General features: G+C 41.4%; 1 protein-coding gene and 1 long non-coding RNA gene across 6 annotated transcripts in view; one reads left to right on the forward strand and one right to left on the reverse strand.

Annotated features, from left to right (window-relative positions):
• The window catches only part of ADGRL4 (adhesion G protein-coupled receptor L4), an 89,597-nt gene that overhangs the window by 21,159 nt on the left and 45,720 nt on the right, over positions 1-22,718 (forward strand). For all 5 annotated transcript variants that reach the window (XM_035122071.3, XM_035122068.3, XM_088673897.1 and 2 more), the window contains one exon: positions 21,100-21,252. In XM_035122071.3, coding sequence (XP_034977962.1) covers positions 21,100-21,252 — 153 coding nt within the window. The remainder of the gene's footprint in view (positions 1-21,099; positions 21,253-22,718) is intronic.
• LOC148685026 (uncharacterized) overlaps positions 1-22,718 on the reverse strand; it is a 65,798-nt gene that overhangs the window by 12,464 nt on the left and 30,616 nt on the right. The gene's annotated exons all lie outside the window — the stretch shown is intronic.

The raw sequence follows: 22,718 nt of genomic DNA on the forward strand, positions 1-22,718 counted from the left end.
ACAGGAGCTCACCCCGTCACAGGGATTCGAACCGCCAACCTTCTGATCGGCAAGCCCTAGGCCAGGCATCCCCAAACTGTGGCCCTCCAGATGTTTTGGCCTACAACTCCCATGATCCCTAGCTAACAGGACCTTCCCGCTGTAGCGGTTCCTGTTTATCTACTTGCATTTTGACATGCTTTCGAACTGCTAGGTGGGCAGGAGCTGGGACCAAACAATGGGAGCTCACCCCGTCACAGGGATACGAACCGCCGATCTTCTGATCAGCAAGCCCTAGGCTCAGTGGTTTAACCCACAGCACCACCTGGGTCCCCACAAATTGTGTAGTTCTGCTAAATAAATACCAAATAACACCTGCCCCTTATCAACCCCAACTTTCTGCCAGTATTTGTCATTGCTTTTCTATTGTCAAGTGGGTCTTACAGCTATTATTAAGCAAAAGCACTTTAATGAGAAAGGGAAAATAATTCAGTAGACTTAGATCTGCTACGAGTAAAGCTTCCTCTGTCACAGGAGATTCAATAATTAAATAAGTAGGTAATATCCTCCTTATTGAGGAGATTTAGGAAATCGTAAGGACATTTTATTATTGCAGTGTTTAACATCAGTGAAGGGAGAAGAAAAGCATTATGGCTGGTTTTATTGGTTGTAATATCCATGGAGCTTTTTCTTATTTTGAGCAGCACAGCACTTAAACAGTTTCTGTGTCTGCCTTTGTTGCTGAGGTTCATTTCTTTGGTGGTTAAAATGAACATGAAACTTGCTGTTAAAATGCAAGCAGTAAAGGGAATCCAAAACATTGTTCTAAATATCATCGTTCCGCTATTATTCATCTATGCTGTTTTGGTGGTGTTACTTAAAAAAAAAAGTACTTATTTTTAAAATAGTCTCCTTGTTGTTCAGTTACATTCCAAATCTGGTACATAGTCTCTACCTTAACACAATTTGATTATTAAGAGAAAATGATATATATTATCCATAGTAGCAAACAAAGAAACTTTATTAAATTCATCGTTCCATTCAGCTAAATTGCAAAATTACGATAAACTGTGCACTTTGAGCCAGGATTTATTACCCAAGACCACTTGCTTTTATTCTAGCCTTAAGAAACTACCCTCTGATTCCTAGTCCAATCATAGGCACACATTTGAAAAAGTTGGACATATCCCTCTCTTTAGAATGATACTGTGATCTTGAATTTAAAAGGAGTGATCAATGTACATTAAGGAAGGTACTCCTTTATATGTATGTGTCATTATGGGCCTTCTCAGCATCCTCGAGTGAATCATTCATTGCACAACTGCTGTGTAAAGTAGGTGTCTGGGGCCATGTGTGCCAACTCTAGGAGGTCAAGGTGTCTTTGGCATATTGGTTGGAAGGGGACTGGTCCCCTCAACGTTGAGGGAGTGAAGGAGGCCAAGAGCTGAGTTGTGGCACAGCTTTGGTGGCCAGCTCCTCCAGAGCACTTGACCTCCTTCAGACAACGTGACACAAATGCACAACATGTGCTGGGCCCCCTCAGTCTTGGGGGCAACTTGTTGCCTCTGTCTGGGGCTGGGACACAGTGGCTGTGATAGTCATCCTGAATTTCTCGTCTATACTCATCTTCAGGATAGGGCTGTATTCACAGCAGCTCCCTTGGAGGCCTTTGGCTCCTCAGAGATATTTTCTGAATTTTTAGCTGTCTTTTTAAGAAGTAAATTTCCACTCCCACAGAGCTGCAATTCCCAGAGTGGTTTAACAATCAATCCCTCTTCCTAGGGAGCTCTGGGAATTGTAGCTCTCTGGGGGCAATAAGGATCTTATAACAACTCCCAGCACACCCAACAAACTACGGTTCCCCTATTCTTTTTTTTTTTGGTGTGGGGAGCCATGACTGTTTACAGTGGCATGATATGGCTTTAAATGTCTAGTGCAGATGGCGCCTTAGATTACTTACAGTCATTTTAAGAAGACCACAGGATTTTATTTGATTTCACTAAGCATGCTTCTAGACATTCATTTTGATTTGTTTGCAAATATTTTGCTGACATTGCCTCAATGCAAGCATTATTCCACACTTTCTGGTGCATTTTATTGACACTTCCCTTATATAGTCCAATCTTTGGGGGAAGTGGAATTTTTTTTTTGCCAGATATTTCCCAGTCAACTATAATTGTGTAGCCTGGATTTGCTGGTATGTGATTCAGTCCCACCAGAAAATCATGACAGCCTGGAAGGGCCCCAAATGACAACAACACAGGAGAGATTTGAGTCTCTGCCACAGATGACTGCTATTTGCGTTTCCTTCAGATTCAATAGCATTGCCGTGTGTTCTAAAAAACTGAAAGTCAGGGCAGCGGGCAAAGGGCAATCTATTCACTGGAAGTGGATGCACTGAAAGAGCTTTATGAAGCAAAACGTATTTTCCTTGCAAACTCATCCTTCTGCATATTAGGCATGAAAGGCCTTGTGCGACCTGTTTCTCTGACAAAGGAATAGAAGAAAATAGAGTCAAGAGCTCAAAAGCCAACTTTTTCTGAAAATGTTGCAGCACACACAACAAGCATTGAAAATGGCCTCACATGCTGATCACCATGTATACAACTACTTATCATTTGGATTCCTGCAGTCATGTTTTGAGCCTCTAGTGGCTGCTGTTATCAGGGGCCTTGAAATAGCTGAGATCCCACATGGGATGCAGTTCTATAAGTTTAGACTGAGGAGGCAAAGGTCATTTATCACAGGGGAGCCATTTTTCAGCAGCACTCCAGGCTAACTGTAATGTGTGTTACGTGAGAATAAAGAAATTACTGCTTAGCATGAGAAAATGTTGCAGGAAGCAGGGAGCTGAGAAGAGGCAGGAAATATTTTAAGTGTTTGCACTTCTGTACATTGGGTTCTGAATGGACAAATTAGTCTGTTTCAGCCTTCTCCAACCTGGTGCCCTCCAGATGTTTTTGACTAGCTGGGGCTAGTGGGAATTGGAAGTCCAAAACACCTGGAGGGCACCAGGTAGGAGAAAGCTGGTCTATTTCCAGGTCATCAATGCATGTATTTATTCCTGACTGTGTTTCAGTGTGGAGGGATCTTGAAATTTATTGGTTGGCTTCTTCTCTGTTATGGAACTGTCTTGATTGAAGATTGACCTGAACAAAAGTAAAATCAACTTGAGGAAGTGTTGGGAGATCTGTTGTTGGAAAGGACTTTTAAGATCCAGGCTGTCAGTCGTGGGTGGAATCTCTGATATGTTGTACTTTGCTTGGTGCCATTTTTTCCTGGAGTTCTTTTGTTGCTCTAAGCCTTGGTGGAGGGAAAGCTTCAAGAAGAGAGAGATCGAGAGAGATGAAGAGCAATCTCAAGTTTACTTAATACAATGGTATGATCAACTTTGTGTTGAATTGAGAACAACTGGGTGACACATTCAATGACCCACTTCAGCATATTCTGAATCCACATTATGTGAATTAGGGAGTGGTTTACTGATACAATATTTGGAGGAACTTGAAGTAGAAAATTGCAGTTGTGTAAAAAAAAAAGGTCAATCTTTGTACGTTGGTCATAAAACCCCATGAGAATTGGAAGCAAAGGCAAGCTTAGCAAATAATCATAATATATTTGTTTCCACTTCTGACAACCATTCACACCGCTACATTTGTCATTGTCTAATAACTCCTTCCCCTTCTCCTGAAACAGGTCTACATTTTGTGAAGTTGCCCCCCCCCCTTGAATGCAGCATTGATATTCAGAGATGGCCAAGTAGAACTTGTCACATTTTATGCAACTATGTAACTATGTAACTTTTAGTTACAGGTAGGTAGCCGTGTTGGTCAGCCATAGTAGAAACAAAATAAAAAAATTCCTTCCAGTAGCATCTTAGAGACCAACTAAGTTTGTCATAGGTATGAGCTTTCGTGTGCATGCACACTTCTTCAGATACCTGAAGAATGCACACGAAAGCTCATACCAATGACAAACTTAGTTGGTCTCTAAGGTGCTACTGGAAGGATTTTTTATTTTTATTATTATGTAACTTTTAGATGCACAGGAATCTTTTCTGATAAACAAGGGTAGCAGCTCTTGCAATGTCCCAGGGGCTTATGAACATGTTTCTAGCAGGCCTCAAACTTTCGGGGGGGGGGTGTAAATCTGTGTGTGTTTTGGAGGGGATTAACTACAGGAAATAACATGCAGAATTGGAATCCAAACATTGGCTTGCTCAGTACCAACTTTGGCATTTCAACCAATTTTTTCTCCCCTATTTTTTTTTAAGGAAACATGTTGAAAATACACTATCTTAACCCTCCCTGATCCTGAATGCTCTCCTTTCTTTAGTTTCTAGCTTTAGTTTCTGGATTACATGCATCATAAGAGAGGCAGCAGCAACAGGTTTTTACTTTGAATAGAAGTGCCTGTGAAAACAGTGATGTTGAAAAATATGGTTGACGTGAAAGGGCAATTTGATCACGTTACATAAATTCTGTTTTAGGTCCCGGAACAAAACATGAGCTCACACAGGAGGACCCTGTTTCTTCTAGTGATAGATGCCTTACATTTTTAAAAAGAAAAAGAAGACAATGTTTCCTATGGGAAGCAGATAATCAAAAGTGTTGATGTTGTCACTTCCACCCACTGGAATTAAGCTGTTCAATTAATTAAGATCATCTGTTTATATTATCAGCAAGAGATCTCACAGTAATTGTACAATTAGTAACTGTAAACGTCTCCTACATAGACTTCTGTGTTCACTATGTTTGTGGTGTTCAGATTTATCTTTTCTTAGTGACAGACTTCTGTTTTTCGCATTGTTTGAGACCATATTCCTTGGGGAAATATGACTTAACACGTCATGATCCTTTGCATTGTTTTAGTGAGTTACACTATGTCCCAGCATACCACATAATCCCCACTCATAGAGAGACCTCATGTTATTTTGTCCATCAAGCCCTCAAACTTTGAATTGGGAGCATAGAAAACTAATGCAAATGTGCTCTTGGGAATGTAATCATGCTGTCAGTTCAGTTCATCTGGATTTCAGAATACAGATAAAAATACTGCGTTGCTCACATCCTGCATCTGACAAACTAGCATGTCAGGGTAAAAACACAGGCAGGAATGGATTGAGTTGCTTCCCCCCCCCCTTGTGGTAGCTTTCAAACATTTTATTCCTCATCCACACCACAGGTTATAGTGGTACAGGAGGGTTTAACCATATATGCTGCAATGTCTTGTCATCTTGACTTTAGCCAGAATTACCTGAGAGAAAACAAAAAGCTTTTCACTCCATGAATCATTCCAATATATTAGTCTCTTCCTGCCAGAAGCATGTATAATAACCAATACAATAGTAATAACCAATACAATAGTGTGGAGAAAAGATCACACCCATTTGGGCCCATGATCAGTGTCATCCACACCACAGAACTAGTTACAGGTAGGTAGCCGTGTTGGTCTGACACATAGCTGCCAAGTTTTCCCTTTTCTCACGAGGAAGCCTATTCAGCATAAGGGAATTTCCCTTAAAAAGGGGGATAACTTGGCAGCTATGGTCTGATCTAGTCGATACAAAAAATTTAAAAAGTTCATTCCAGTAGCACCTTAGAGACCAACTAAGTTTGTCATACTTTGCTGCCACATACACCCGGACAACACCATTACTGGCCCCAACAACATCAAACATACCATCCCAGGACTATTTAATTGCTCATCTTCTAACATTGTGTATGCCATCAAATGCCCTTAAGCTCTCTATATTGGACAAACAGGCCAAACCCTACGCCAAAGGATAAATGGACATAAATCTGACATCAGGAATCACAAGACAGAGAAACCAGTAGGAGAACACTTCAATCTCCCAGGACATTCTATACAAGATCTCAAAGTAGCTGTCTTATTACAGAAAAATTTCAGAAACTGACTGGAAAGAGAAGTTGCTGAATTGCAACTCATTACCAAGCTTAATACCATGGACAGACCTGGTCTGAATAAGGACATTGGATTCTTATCTCATTATACATGATAAAGCTTTCTTTAGCCATCTCACCCCTTGCTTTTTCCTGTAAGACCAATTGCAGTCATTAACAGTCGTCAACAGGTTTACCACTCCTATCAGCCAATCACCCATTCCCACCACCCTTCTAAGTAATACCCCTCCCCACCCTCTCACTATATATAAGGGCCTGAAGACTTCTGTTTCAGTGTATCTGAAGAAGTGTGAATACACACGGAAGCTCATACCAATATCAAACTTAGTTGGTCTCTAAGGTGCTACTGGAAGGATTTTTCATTTTATTTTTGGCATCCACACCACAGTGAGCTCCACTTGTGATCTTAATGTGGTATCGATAACATTTAAATTGGCCTTCAGCACTACTTGTGGACAGATTCATATTCTTTCCTATGAGCAAGAAGACTACCATACTATGTACACAAAGAGAAATCAGCCCATTGGAAAATGGTGTAGCTCAGCAGTACAGCACATTGCTGGAGCCTTGGTTAGTTCCCTTGGAATCCATTGTACCAGATGGAGGAAAGGCCTTTGACTGATACCTTGCAAAGTCACTGTAATTTGGACTGAATAATTTAGAGGGGAAATGCCATGGTAAACCTGCATCTATACAACGGGTGCCTTCTTCTGCCCCAGCTGCAACAAAATATACATCTCCCATATTAGTGTCTATAGCCACAGCAGGCAGTATAACTCTCCTACAGTTTGACTTAACCCCTGAAGGCGCACTCTTCCATTGTCTCCCGAGACAGACAAATGCCAACCAATTTAGTATAAGGTGGCTGCTTACAATCATTGCACGTGCAGAAAATTAGCCTATTTGTGCAAAAGAGGAAGGAATTCTCTGCTATGGATCTTTAGAACTTATTGTGACCTGTGCATAGGTGCTGTTGGCCTGGCTTTCAGAGATTCCTTATCCGTTGCACAAAGCAAACAAATCACTATTAATATTAGTTCAGGGTGAGTGACATGGATGCTTTGACATCACCTGAGTTCTTGTCGGTCCATTCCACACTCCACCGAAAGAATCGTAACCCATTTCTAAATTGTTATTCCTCCATGACACTGACATGGAAGCTTGTATGACAATTCATCCCCAGCCAGTTTTTGCAAGCATGAGATTAAACAAAAAAGTGCTGAGCTTATCAACTTATATCCAAGGTGATATTGTAGTAAGATACCGATAGAACAGTAATAAATTGACTGTTTTGGAATTCAGGAGGTATCCACCATGTCAGAACAGAATTTCAATGGAAAATTAAATGGGCTTTCATACTATTATTATTACACTAGTTGTTTCATACCGCAGAAATGGTTTTCTTTATTAGCTTTCAGTTTTTATACGATCTAGCCAGGCATGTGGAAATAAGATACATACTTGTGAAAGGTGAATAATTCATTGTGAAGAACAATGAATGTAGAAGGTAGTTGTTGCCTATCTCTGCAATTGCATTATATATATATATATATATATAAAACTGGATTGGTTTTTAGAATTGGGTTTTTAAAAAGTGGCTTGCATTTCTCAATTAAATGTTTTCTCTGAAGGAACTCCTCTCTCCCTCCTTCTCTCTCCCTCTCTTTATCTACTTCCTCCACCCCACCCCCACCCTTGGGGAAGGAACACAGACAAACAAAATGACTCTACAATTATGTCTTGACAGGAAGAAACTGCAACATAAACCATGTGCCATTTTTCTCAAATAAAAGTATGATTATTACACTGGTTGTCATTGCCTGCAAACCACATAAACTGTTCCTGCATCCATTCCCAATTACGTTGTTGATAGTTCTGGTCCAGGAACGGAAAAGCCCAGAGCTGTAAAAGCAGGGGGGGCACAATATAATTTTATCTGATGAGGACAACAACACATCAGCTAATAAAATGGATGTCATTGCCAGCCACTGTCTAGGCAAAGAAGCTGGGAACTTGAGGATGCCCTTGGTGGGTCTGGCAACTTGCAATTATCTTGCAGCTAAGCACTTCTTTGTTGTGATTGATGGACAAAAGAATTTGAAAGAATCTTTCTGGCTGGAAAATATACTGTAACACTCTGATTAGGAACCAAGAACAGTAGTTTTCAGGGAACACGGAAGGAAAAGGTATTCGATTTGTTTATGCTGCCTTGGGTGTCCTTGCTCTGTAGCTTCTGTGTGTCGCATGTGGGAGCGTAAACAACTTAATTCTAAGGTTCATGCGTTGACCTTTTCCTTGCTTTGATCTAAGTAGTGTCTGAAATACAGATGAGAAACCTGGAATGCTGGCAGTACCCTTTCACAGAGGAAGAGATTTAAATGTGAAAGTGCACAATGACGAAGGCTCCAGCCGCAGTAGGCTTTGAACGGCGTGTAGGAGAAATGTACAGAAGAAGAATGATTATCTCGTGGGTTATGAGTAAGGCCTACAACTAAATATATTTTTGGCCTTTGGATTGTCCTGCTTTCCTGAAGGTAGAAAGTAAGTTTTCCCATATCGCAGCGGAGCATGGAGCTTTTTGATCTTCTCTTCTGGGTCAAGAGATTAATTCATGAGAACCCACTCTACATTTCACATAAGAACTAGAAATCTTTTGCTGCTGCTATATATCAAATAATGAGGTGATGAAGGGAAGGGAAATGTAGGTGACACTGTATTTAAAAATATGTGTCAAATAACACCTTTAAAATGTGTTAATCTAAAATATATGTCGCCTGTTTAAATCTGACCAATAGATACTAATCAAAATGGTTATACATTTAATTTAGTGATGACGTTCAAGATTTTAAGCCCAGAGACAAATTGATCCACCTGCAAGGGTCTCAGCCGCATGTCTAAACCCATTTTGCGAAACACAAGCAGGCTCCCTTTTGCAGACATCCATGTTCAACGCCTCGACCCTGAGAGCAGGTTCCTTCAGTGGCCATCAATCAAGATGGCTCAATAGAACCTCCAGACTCAAAAGCAATACAGTGGTACCTCAGGTTACAGACGCTTCAGGTTACAGACGCTTCAGGTTACAGACACTTCAGGTTACAGACTCCGCTAACCCAGAAATAGTACCTCGGGTTAAGAACTTTGTTTCAGGATGAGAACAGAAATCGTGTGGCAGCGGCGCGGCAGCAGCAGGAGGCCCCATTAGCTAAAGTGGTACCTCAGGTTAAGAACAGTTTCAGGTTAAGAACGGACCTCCGGAATGAATTAAGTTCTTAACCAGAGGTACCACTGTATACCAGTTGCAACAAGGCAGCCACAGTGGGGGAGAGCTGTTGCCTTAATGTGCCGGTTGTGGGCTTCACAGAAGCATCCAGTTGGTCTCTGTGGAAAAGAGGATACAGGGCTGGGGCTGGCCCCCTTAAGTTCTCCCCCACCCCTCAAAAAAATATTACTTAAGAAAAATGAATGAAAGATAAAGAGTATAAAGAAATGCTCCCCTTAAGTTATTATATTTTCTAATTATATATTCACTGTATTAAATACCACTGGATAAGCTTATCAGCTATTTTAAATGTCAGCCGCATTAACGTTTGTATTCATCCAATGATTTGTTTCTTTGTTTCTGTGACTGGTTAGGGCTGAGAACAATGTTGATTTCATGATTATTGTGGCTTCCTTAGTTGGGAACATTTGGTAGAGAACATCTCAAATGTGACATCCCATTGTGAGGTCTTGCTCGACATGCTTTTTTCTGGGGGAGAGCAGTCGCTTCTTGTAGCGTACAGAAAATGCTTCTGCTTTACACTGAATCCATGGAATGGATTCTGTAATCGACACATACTTCAAATTACTCTTAGACATAAGACTGAAATGAAGGAGGAGTTGTTAGCAAAGGCACTCCTGTGAGACTTAGACAAACTTTGGAGCTTGATCCTTAATTCGGCAACAGTTGATCACGGGAAGATGAATTTGTGAACTGACTCCACAGGAAAAGAGTTGGGCCTGCTACGTGAAACTGTTATCATTTATGTTTGAGATCTTGACCAACTCATTCACACTTGTAAGTCATTACCTGATAATGTCATAATCCTGCTGAAGTTATCTAGGGATGAGTATGCAAGTGTGAAATGGCAGTAAGTATGCTCAAGTCTTTCTAATACCCTCATCCATTTGATAGGAACTTACCTGTCATAGCAAGCCTAGCTGATAGGTAGCTTTCAGGAAGGGAGCATGTCAAATCATCTCATCTAACTAGCATCAAAAACAAATACCGTAAGGTGGGTAAATGTGTTTTGAACAACATTTGGGAGCAGCTTGTGGAATGAGCTGTGCGGAGCTCCCTTTTTGATGGCAACATTGCATGGTAATGTACCTCCCTCCCCGTGAGAATAAAAACACATGACACATCAGATAGATTTGAATGGGCGAAAAGGCCACAACTTTATTGGTTACGGTTGTTGAGCGGTATTGGCTTAGGCATTGGACCCTAACCATCTATATCCTAACCATCCTATATCCTAACTATACCCTAACCATCTATATACTTCTGGTGTGGGAACTGGGCATGGAGGCTATGAGGTGGAGGCTGCATAGGTGCACTGGTGGACACACATCTATATTGCGTCAGCCCACGCGCTTGCGCAGCACTGGCCTTACCACTGCCTCTCCCCACATCATCCAAGGAAGCAGCACCTATGCTCTCTGCCAGCTGCTCCTATAAAGACATTTCCAATTTTGATTGGAAAGAAGATACATGCTGATACATAATTTGCTCAGTTCCCTCCTGTCTCATGGATTCATGCCCATAATTTGTCATTATCTAACTTGATTAATCTAGCTCCTCGTCTTCTTTATTTTTGAGTTTTCCTTGATATCTGGCTGACGGAATACTTTGCTCACAGCTGAGTTGAGCTTTAATGTGTTGTCCTCTTTTCATGTTGTACAAATGAAAGATTACAAATGAAAGATTTTCTTCTGATGAAACTTCCTAAGCGAGGCTGAATTGTTCTTTATGGCTAACCAAATTGTTTTCCTCCTGAGAAATACTCATCCCAATCATGCTATTTCTTTTGTGAAGCCTGAAGTTACCATTTAGAAATGGGGGTGGGGTGTGGGGAATGGGTTACTGGTTAGGGTCTGAAAACTGAAATTGCATGCCCAGCCACAGAGTCCCCCACCCTGCACGCCCAACTGCTAAAGGGGGTGAAATAACTGTACAAGACAACCGACTGGGGGTTAAAATGGTCAAAACTTTGTTGATTTCAGATGTAGGAAGCCTTGGCATAGGAATTGGGCATGGTTAAAGCAGCAACAGCTTAAATGAAGGGTGGGGAAAGGGTGGGTGACACTCCTGGCCGACTGAATGAGGAGGGCAGGTAGGCTTTATTATTGGCAAGTGGACCTGAATGAAGCCTGCCTCCCTCAGGTCCACTCGCCAAGCCAAGCCCCCTGAGGCCACTGCGGATTGGTGCATTTGAATCAGTGAGTTTGGCGGGAACCCGTGAGCCTCTGCAGTGCCAAGGGGGACGTGATACACACAAAATGATGCATCACATCCAGGCAGCGAGGGAGGTGCTGCATTGGGCTGCAACCGCTGCTCACCGAGGAAGATCAGTAAGTGGCAGTCGCTAGAATTCAATATCTTTGGAAGCAAAACAATGGCAGAAAATCGTCAAAGACATGTTTAGCACATACACAGAAAGCATCAGAATGGCTTCCCATTTAGGCATCTCTGTCCATTCCTCTGTAGGAGTAGAAAATGAAATATGGAAACAAATGTGGAGAAAACCATAAATTACTCCTTGTCACTTGTGGTTATTGCATAATAAAAAGACAATACAACAGAGTCTGCAAGCTATTTTTGCAATACAGATATTATATATTTTTTAATCCTATGGTGTTTGCAAGCTCTTTGAGACCATGCTAGTACATTCACCCATACTGAATGAAGTCTTTTTAAGAGAGTGTGGGCTGGTCTGCTTGTGGTTAATTTGTCTGATTTACGGTATTTAGCATAAGCAGAAACAGACTTTTTGGATGCCTTGCAAATCTTCCAAGACTGCGGTACTGTACACACCTACCTGAAAGAAAGTCTGTTGAACTGAGTAGGACTTAATTCCAAGTGGACATGTACAGAGTTATGCTTTAAATGCGGGTTTCCTGGAAAATAGGTGTTCAAAAATTTTCTAAATAAATAAATTGTTACAGACAATTTTGCCTATACAAGCCTACAGTCCGTGCTATTCCCTCTCCAGCGCAGCAACGAGAAGACTGGAATCATCTGCTTTCATTTTTTATTATGTCCAAAGATGAAACTGTGGTTGTTTTTAATTTTGGTTTGTTAAAACAAGTTCCTAAACCATGGTTTGAAATTGGATTGCTCGAGTAAAGCATAGTTCAGACTAACCACAGTGATTTTGTGTGTGGTTAAGCTCATAACAGTCTGCTTTTTCCTCTCCAGGTATTTGATGTGTTAAAGGATCCTTTTCAAATATAAAAGGATTCTGTGGGCAATAAAGAATTTATTCCCAAGTGAATTTTTAATACAATGTTCACATGCTTGAAGATTTGAACAAATATGTCTATGTCTATGTGAATATTCATGTCCTGATACAAATGATTATTCTGGTCTTCTGCTTTTTTTTAAAGAGCTAGCCTCATTCTTATCCATATAGATTTAAAACTTTTATCCAAGGCACCACCTGAAAGAAAGTCAAGGTGAGGATTAATCCAGGCATTGCGGCCGTGAACTTGTTTTGTCTTCTGTATAACTGGAGACCCAGCACAGCAGCACAAGGGGTAATATATGTCAGACTGCCCACTGTGCTGAGACCTCTACACAAGCTGAGCACAGCAGGGTGAATGTCGCTGGGATTTGTTTTACAGGAAGCCTTCATTTCCTTGCTTTGGAGGGGTTAAGTGAGCCACTTCAACCACTGCTTCCCTTCGGGGGTTACACTACGTAAAGGCAGCTCCAGTTTCCCCCAGAGGCTATGCCAGCAGAGAGCCGCTGTCAGAGGAGAACAGCAGGATGCAATGAATCAATGTATTCCCCAGCTGCCTTGGCTCTGCTTACTTCCGAGGCAGGGCTGTCCAGTTTCATGCTGTGACGGCCCCTCAGTGGCCTCCAGCCTGAAGCTGTCAAATTCGCCCCCGACAGGTTTTGGCCACAGGGGACCTGGTGTCCAGGTTTATTCTGGAAGGAATCAGGCTGAATTTCATCCTTTTGCCTTAACCGTCTCTCTTGTGATTGTGGAGGAAAACTGACTACAGAAACTTTGGACAGAGTCTATCAAGAACTACTCCAGTAGAAGCTCCATTTAAGTGAATATGGGCATTCAGTGAAATGAGTGTAATGTTTATTACCAGATAGCTGATAACTTGGCTATAAGGTAAAGGGTAAAGGGACCCCTGACCATTAGGGCCAGTCGTGACCGACTCTGGGGTTGCGCGCTCATCTCACATTATTGGCCGAGGGAGCCGGCGTATAGCTTCCAGGTCATGTGGCCAGCATGACAAAGCCGCTTCTGGCAAACCAGAGCAGCACATGGAAATGCCGTTTACCTTCCCGCTATAGCGGTTCCTATTTATCTACTTGCATTTTGATGTGCTTTCGAACTGCTAGGTTGGCAGGAGCTGGGACCAAGCAACGGGAGCTCACCCCATCACAGGGATTCGAACCGCCGACCTTCTGATCAGCAAGCCCTATGCTCAGTGGTTTAGCCCACAGCGCCACCTGGGTCTCTTAACTTGGCTATAGGGGGTGACAAATGAAATATTGGGCCGTCTCAGCGGCAGCCTAACAGAGGATACAGGCTGTGTTGTGGGTGACTAGAAGCCAGCAGTCCATCGTCATCCCCATACCTCCTCAACAGCAGTTATGGACCACGTATCCCCATCCTTCCCGGTATGGCAGTGGCAACAACAGGCCAATGCCGTGATAGCATGAGACTAGGAATTGCAAAAGAGGTGGGTCTGGAGACTGAGCAAGGAGCACTGGTGAGAAAGAAGACTCAAGTCATTTCTTGTAGGGCTGAAAGTAACCAAGGCCATGTCCTTGATTGTATTGTTGACCACTCAGCTGAGACAGACTGTTTTAATGAAAAATTACTTATAGAATTGCACTGTAAATGTTATTTTATTTCATAAATGTTGGTGGCGGGGTTTGAGTCTGCAACATTTGGAACTGCAAAATGTATAACTATGGGTTGTATCCAGTGCTAAATGAGTAGAGTTCTGCTGGCATAACATGACTTCCCCTTATCCTCTTTCTGCATGCCCCCAAACTCTGCTCTGGAGGGTTTCCCAAATCTATGAAGCAGTTGTTGAATATGTGTAAGGGGCTGCAGGAGAGAGGAGAGGAAGGCAGAGTTCCATTGAGCAATGCTATAAAGTTCCAGAGTGCACAGATAACTTTGGGCCATATTGGAATTCACAAATATTGAATTTTTCAAACACCTCTAGGGTATGCATAACTCATCTTATGATCATTTAACCCTTTGGATCAAACCATCAGATTATTGCACCTTTTAAACACTTGTCCTTGAAGTTTTGGCTTTTGTTTAACCACTCATGGCCACAATCAATCAATTTCATAGGCTTCCACATACATTTAGAAGAATGATTCTTATAAATCTATACATATGTCACCCAACCTGTGCACTGTCGCCCCTCAGTCATATTCTCTGAAGAGCATCTAACCATGATGAATCCAATAGGCTTAAACTTGACTGCCTTGGCACAGATTTAGGCTTTTAGTCTACTTAATATACAGGTTCAGTGAATGAAAAATAGATATACTGTGGTATGCCATATGATGGCAAACACATTATTTAACAGGGAGTTCTTCAAATGATGGAAAAGCTCTATCCATGATAGGTAGCAAGTGCCCAAGCCGTCCCTTGGTAACTTCTGACATCATGTAGAAAACTGTATTTGTATTAATCCATATGGAATATTTCATGATTTCCTGGCATTGAGACATTTAGTGGGAACAAGGAGGATGCAAACAATACACCATTGCCATCAAATAAAAATATGATGTTAATAATTTGCTGTACACTGTTAAAATTGTATCTGAATTCCATTAGTCCCATTAATGCCTTAAGTCCAATGGCATTTGGCTGTAATGGCTTTACCATCCCTTTGAATGGAGGGAGCCAATCAATGTGTTTATGCCTTTTCATGTGTCTCAGGCAGAGCATCTGAGCAGCACAGAACTCCTGAAAGAACAAAAATGTAGAACTTATTTGAACATAGCTTTTTTCACTGGCAAGTCAATATTTACCAATCATTGCTTGTCCAGTAAAGTTTTCTTTCTTCCTATTTAAAATAATAGTAATAACAACAGCATTTCAGTTATATCTGGACCTTTCACAAACTTCCAGTGCATTCCTCAAACATTGTTTTGTAATGCTTGAGAGGTATCTTTGCCGGTGGTTATTTGGTTGTGCATAATTAACCCAGGTAGTAATGAAACCACAGAATGAATGCCTGATTGCTTTCAAGAATATCTGTTCTGGACAAGATGAGAAAAACAAACTTGTTTACAAAGGTTCCAAAATTCCCAATCTATAAACCCTGCAGTTTACTGCTTCCCTCAAACCATGCAGCATTCAATAGCATTGTAAATTATGATAAAAAATGAAGAATAAATTTAAGCCCTTGGGTCCCAGAATTGATTTGTGTTATGCGTTTCAAGACTTTGATTTATTAAGAAGCATGTTGTTGATTAATATGCTCTGAATATATTGTAAGAAGTGAAGAGGACTATTTTAGGATAGATATTCACTGTCCTTATATAATTTTTTCGTCCTTTAAAAAAATTAAATTTGGCTTAGAAAGGTCAGATTTGCTTATGCCAATAACAGCAATGGTTATAAGAATAATGTTTTTAAAAATATATATGCTCAAACATCCCATTCACGGAATGACTTCTGCTTCACAATGGAACATTTCCTCTCTGTCCTCTCATGCACCCCATATTTTCTCTAGATTGGAGGAAAAGCCAGAATATATTTGGGGTGGGAAAAGTAGAGGCAGTGGCGAACGGTGCCACTTGGCTGCCTGGGGCGGCACCCCCTGGGGGCGGAGCGTCGCTCTGCAGTGCGCATGTGTTCTGACGCATGCGTCCTGACGTCACGATGCGCGCGCCAGGACGGACTGCGCATGTCCGCACATCCGGGTTGGCATTGCTGCTCTGCTCGGCCGGTGCGCTCCGAAGCAGAGTGTGCTACGGAGCAGGTTGCTGGGTGGCGGCAACACACTCTTTTTCTTCCTGCTCAGGCGGAGGAGGTGAGGGGTGGGCCAGGGGGTGGGGGTGGGCCAGGAGCTGCTGCCCCCGCACTTCCCCCGCCAGAGTGGAGCTAGGGGTGGCCTGCTGCCTTCGCCCCTCCCTTGCTACATGCCTGAGTAGAGGGAGAGACAGTCCCACTCCTCCTGACTTTAGTACAACCATTCACACATGGCTGGTGGATGCTAAACCTAGTGGCAGTGCCTAGGAAGTCACATGAGTGGTACCCAGGAGGTCACATGGGCAGTGCATGAGAGGTTCCCATTCTCCTCCTTCGAAAAAGAAACAATGTACACTTAAGCAGTATAGTTGTATCAGTACTTAGTACCTAAAGTGTTTTGCCTTAGTTAAGAAGGGGTCCCTGCTGTCACAGCTATTTCTGGGCCAGGGAAACTTGTTTGTGGCCTCTGCCTCTTCTGTCTCTCATCCTATCCTTCTTTTCGCTTGTAAAGAGTATTATTGATATACTCTAGTGTAGAGGCTTGACTTGCTCTGAAAGTTTTTCTTTTGCATACTGTACATCTGGCAGAAGAATAAATGATTTTATTAAAGAATAATTTTTAGGGTTAGGATTAGCATTATGCCCCAGTCTTCAGCCTTAAATAATTCCCAGAGTTGCTTACAATGATCAGTAATATCCAAATAAGAGTAGGCAAAGCCTAGCCTATTTTCCTACCTGTGGGATGACCCTCCAGCCAGATGAGAGGGAAAAGGTCTACCAGCTCCTTCTGAACATCACTAGCTACTAGTTGTTTCTATGGCAATTCAATCAATGCTTTAGACTTGTAAATGTGGCAGTCATTTTTTTGCAAGCAATTTCTCCTAATGTAATGCAACTGTGTATGATAATTTCACTAATTTATGCCCTAATAGTAATAATTATTATTATTTGTGCACACTTTTACCAATTTACTCATTTTTGTATGCATTTTGGCAGGCAGCTGCCTCACAAAATTTGGATACAGTGGTACCTCGGTTTAAGTACACAATTGGTTCTGGAAGTCTGTACTTAACCTTCCCATTGAAAGTAATGGAACCTTCCCATTGAAAGTAATGGAAAGTGGATTAATCCGTTCTGGATGGTCCGCGGAGTACTTAAACTGAAGTGTACTTAACCTGAAGCGAACTTTCCCATTGAAAGTAATGGAAAGTGGATTAATCCGTTCCAGACAGGTCTGCGGAGTACTCTACCTGAAGCGTACTTAACCCGAAGTATGAGTGTAATTGGTTCTGGAAGACCGTACTTAACCTGAAGCGTACTTAACCTGAAGCGAACTTTCCCATTGAAAGTAATGGAAAGTGGATTAATCCATTCCAGACGGGTCCGTGGAGTACTTAAACTGAAAGTACTCAAACCGAAGCATACTTAAACTGAGGCATGACTGTAAATGTGGATTTCAAGGATACCTACATTTAGGGTCATATATTATTTCAGGAAGTGCAAATAGCAGAGGTATATATCAAAATGTATAGCAAACTAAAAATTTTCACACACACCATTTTTATAGACCCACTTATTTCCTGTGAAAATAAATGGATATTTGGAGACTGGGGGAAGGTGGGTGGATTCTAATATTTTGAGGAGGGGGCAGATAGCTTATTAGGATGGACAAAGCAGCAGAGGGCTACATTTTGCTCAGCCTAAGATTGCTGCCATTTCAACGGGTGGTGGAGTTGAAATAAATGGCAGCTTGACAATGTTTGTTATTAACACCAGAATAGTTTAGTAGAAATGATACTGCATTATAGTATAAAGAAAACAGGCATAATAATACTAATCCACCTTACAGGTTCAATATATATAAAGCACTTTGAGCACCATACAAATGCTAAGTATTATTGCTGCCTACATCCTTTGGTTTAGAATGTGAGTGTAAATTAAACTAAAAGGAAGAGATCATGATAAAGCATAGTTTTAGGGGGGGGGGACTGCTTTAACTTTTTTCAGGCACTTGATTACATATATCCTTTTCTAGCCTATTTATACAAGGGCCTGAGGCTGATGCTGAAATAAATAAGGAGTAATATTGCTGGCGCAACTTCATTGGCTTCCTAGTATTAAATAAGAATGTGCCTCTTAGAGCATGTCCATTTAAGTCCGTCATTCCTGCATATGGCCATTGAGTGCAACTTAATTCCACAGGAATTTAGTCAGTCAGGCCCAGTGACTAAACACAAGCCAGCCTTGTAAGGAAACAATAAAAGGAGCTTGTTTCCTTTCAGAAAATGGAGGGAAATGGCAGCCCTGGTCTAAAACGAATTTGCGAACAGGAGTGTGACCACTATATATGAGTCTCCATTAAAATCTTTACAACCACCTAGTTGAGGGAGTAATGCCAACACCATGATAAAGTTAATTAGCCAAAACTGTAAAAGTTTTTAATAGTGAACACCATATGAGACAATTTATACCACTTGGGAGTTTTCCTTGCACCCCTTGAGGGTTGTAATAAAAACATGTTTTCTACACTGTGGCACTTATATATGAAGTTGAAGGTAGGGGGAAAGCATGTTGCAACTTTTACACTTGAATCTTAGCAGAGGAGAGGGTTTGGAGGAGGTGGATACAATAATAAGCAGAGGGTTGAAAGCAGCCATGTATTCTTGAAATGAAATAAAGGCTCACATTTGCACTGTTCTTGCTCATTCACTTAAGAATTGAAGCCCATCGTTTTCTTAAACAAAATGTCAATTGTCCTTCACATAAAGAACGATTAAGAGTCTATCTTCTACTGTTTGATAAACCTCTCACATTCAGTGAGTGACTGAATGCTTCTCCCTTCAGTCAGCACAGTGCCAGGAATAGTTCCTTGCTTGAATAGGCTGACAGAAACTGTCTGTAACATGACAGTAAATGGGGAAAACCCGGCATTTCTGTAGGCATTTCAATGCTTCTGTATATGCAAACAGCCTTGAATAAGCAAGCTGGTATTAATATTGTTGATTAATTGTCCCGTGGGCAACACTTTAAGTTTCTGGACTAATATTCAAAGGTGTAAAGGTAAAGGTAATATTCAAAGGTGTAAAGGTAAAGGGACCCCTGACCATTAGGTCCCGTCATGACCGACTCTGGGGTTGCGGCACTCATCTCGCGTTATTGGCCGAGGGAGCCAGCGTACAGCTTCCAGGTCATGTGGCCAGCATGACAAAGCTGCTTCTGGCGAACCAGAGCAGCACACGGAAATGCCGTTTACCTTCCTGCTGTAGTAGTACCTATTTAACTACTTGCACTTTGACGTGCTTTCGAACTGCTAGGTTAGCAGGAGCAGGGACTGAGCAACAGGAGCTCACCCCATTGTGGGGATTCAAACCGCTGACCTTCTGATCAGCAAGCCCTAGGCTCTGTGGTTTAACCCACAGTGCCACCCTTGTCCCACAAAGGTGTGCTCTCCCCCCCCCCAAAAAAACCTTTTGGTACCCCAAAACTCCTACCATGTCCTTTGATTGCAATCTGAGGATTGCAATGAAGGCAAACAAGACCAATGAGAATATCAGCATATTGCTGAAATATACTATTTAGCGAGGGGACTAAGGGGCTGTAACTCATCTGGAGCAACCCATTAGGAAATGGGTACACTAAGTAGCCAAACATGCTCCTATAAGGTTCATCCACCAATTGCTAGAAACATATGTATGTTCATACCAGAAACTATATACTTTCATTCATTGTCCTCTTGCTATCTCACCATGTTGCTGTTTAATTGTCTTAGTCGTGTTCGACTCTCCGTGACCCCATGAACCAGAGCATGCCTTGGAAACTCTCACTTTCTTCTCAAAGCTTCTCCTTTTTTATGTCCATGGAGTTTTCTTGGCAAAATACTGGAGTGGTTTGCCAGTTCCTTCTCCAGGTGGATCACAACTAGTCTAAACTCTCGGCTATGACCTGTCCGTCTTGGGTGGCCCTGCACGGCATAGCTCATAGCTTCTTGGAGTCATTCAAGCCCCTTCACCATGCCAAGGCAGTTATCCATGAAAGGATATTTCACCATACTCAACTAGCAAATACCTCCTTTCTGTACCTTGCATAGTCCTGCTCTCTGCACATGTTCATCATCTCTATTACGTTCCAGATTTTGAATTTATAATTTTCCTGATAATTCAATAATTCTGAGTCTTCCATGAAAAGAAATGTGAACTGCATTATTTTCTTAAAACCTGTTATAAAAACCAATGAATCATTTACACACACACACACAAACAAACAAACAAACAATGAGTAATGGCAAGCGAATTAAGGTTGCAGTCCTATACACGTGTCAGTGAGACTAAGTTCCATTGAACACAACAGGGCTTACTTCTTTGTAGACATGTGTAGGATTGCAATGCAAAGATCTGAATATGTAAAAGGGGGGAAATGATATATAATGACATAATGTAGATTCATATTATCTAGCTTAGTATCTAGAGATCTGTGCAAATGTGAAAGTGCTCAATTCTATTTTATTTTTAAAAGAAGGTGGCAGACTCTTGTTCCTTGGAGGTTTTAAAGCAGTGATTGGATGGCCATGTATGATCTAGTTGTGATTCCTGCATTGCATTGGGTTACAGGAGGTTGGACTAGATGACCCTCTGGGCCCCTTCCAACTATACAATTCTATGATTCTTTCTTAGAAAGCTGGCCACTGTGCGTGTTCTCCATTCTCACTCATGGCTATAGAGCAGCTGTAATAAAAAATTACAAGTAATGGGTATTTGCCATAAACCCACAAACAAATCAATGTTTATTGAAGGATTCTAGTCTGGGTAAATATTGAATCTGTTATTTGGAAATGGATTCATCCTTTCTTCAAGCATTTCCATTAGTAGAAGACAGAGTCCTTTCCACGATATAATTTCCTGGAATTCTGCAGAAGAGGCGAGAGATTTGAATAGAGAGCTTGTGAATGATTTGATTTTGTTTCTTTGCAGATGATAATGAATGTACAAATGTCACACAACTTTGTGGAGAAAATGCCAACTGCACAAATACAGTAGGAAGTTACTACTGCATGTGTATACCTGGATTCCGGTCTAGTAATCGTAATACCACCTTTGTGACCAATGATGGGACTTCTTGTGTAGGTAAGATACCAGAAGATATGCTTCTCTTTCTTGCTGCGTGTTTTCTCTGATTCGATATAAACCACCAAAAATTGTATGGAACCGTAGAGCTTGAGTCTCTTGTTGCCAGTCATGAAACTTCTACTTAAATATTCCAGCCTACGTTAATTCAGCTTCTGAAAAATAAACTTGTAAATTCTGATATCCTCCCATAAACATGATTCGGTTAGCCTCAGGAAAACCTTTCCCAGTCATCCCACAAAGAACACAGGACATTTCAAGCATAATAGTTTCACAATTGGAGCTCTAGCAAAGAGAAGGAAAAAGTGGGGTTCGGGTATCTGATAAGGTTGAAGGGCAATATCTCTTACATTGCCCCATACCCGGAATTCACACATAGCAGCGGGTGTAGCAGCAAGACAGGGCCCATTCCTGAGCCTTTGGAAATGGCCCTCGCAGTCCAAGCTTCTCAGAAGAACTGTGTACACCAAGTTAACGTCATACGTCTTCATATTCACCTGCTGTGCCTTCTCACCAGCTGAAGGATCCAGGAGCCCAGGAGAAGTGCATTGAAATAGGAAGATGGGAAGCTGCCTTATACCAAGTCAAACAATTGGTCCATGCATATCAGGATTGTCTACACTGACTAGGTGTGGCTCTCCAGGGTTTGGGACGAGGTTCTCTTCCAGCCTCACCTTAGGAGGCTGAGGACTGAACCTGGAACCTACAGTAGTGCATGCAAGGCAGGTGCTCTAACACTGAGCTATGGCTATTGTGTTTCAAAGGACTCCCCATTCACTGCTATATCAGGAACAGCTCTGTGCTCTTATTACAATTACAGACAAGTAAAATAAACATACCGTAATATACTGTAGTCTACCCCTCTACAATATGTTACATATCTCTTTGGAATTTACATATCTGAAATAGAATATATTTAGGATATATATTGAATAAAAATCTACTAGAAAAATGTATTCTTTAACCTTTTTATAAACCCAATGGATTCCTCTTTTCTGAAAAAACTACTATATTGTGGGTGTTTTTTTTTCTTCTGGCATTTTTTCTCATGATGCTGGGCTGTCCCCTCTGGGACTAGGGAAAACATCAATAAATCCACATTCTCTTGGCAAGTATATTATGCCTGTGTTGATTGCAGCTTGTTTGAGTTACATCTCTCACACTTTCTCATATTTGTTAATTAATTCTTCTCATTGTACACCCAATATAAGATAAATGCCTGCATTTTAGTCTATGGAGGTGACTGTTTAACTTTCTTTCTTTTTAGATTACTTCATACTTCTATGAAACTCTTTTTTATTAACACTGTTGACTCCAATGCCATAAGCATTTTGTTCTTGATTTTGAGAATTTGAGACCCTGTTGTCCATAAATGGTATTCATGGCTTGATAGGAGACCACACAGAAAAAGTGGTCGTTATTTTTATTAGTTACAGGTAGGTAGCCGTGTTGGTCTGCCGTAGTCG

The sequence above is a fragment of the Zootoca vivipara genome, chromosome 7 (genome assembly GCF_965207765.1).
Source record: "Zootoca vivipara chromosome 7, rZooViv2.hap1.1, whole genome shotgun sequence".
NCBI lineage: Eukaryota > Metazoa > Chordata > Lepidosauria > Squamata > Lacertidae > Zootoca > Zootoca vivipara.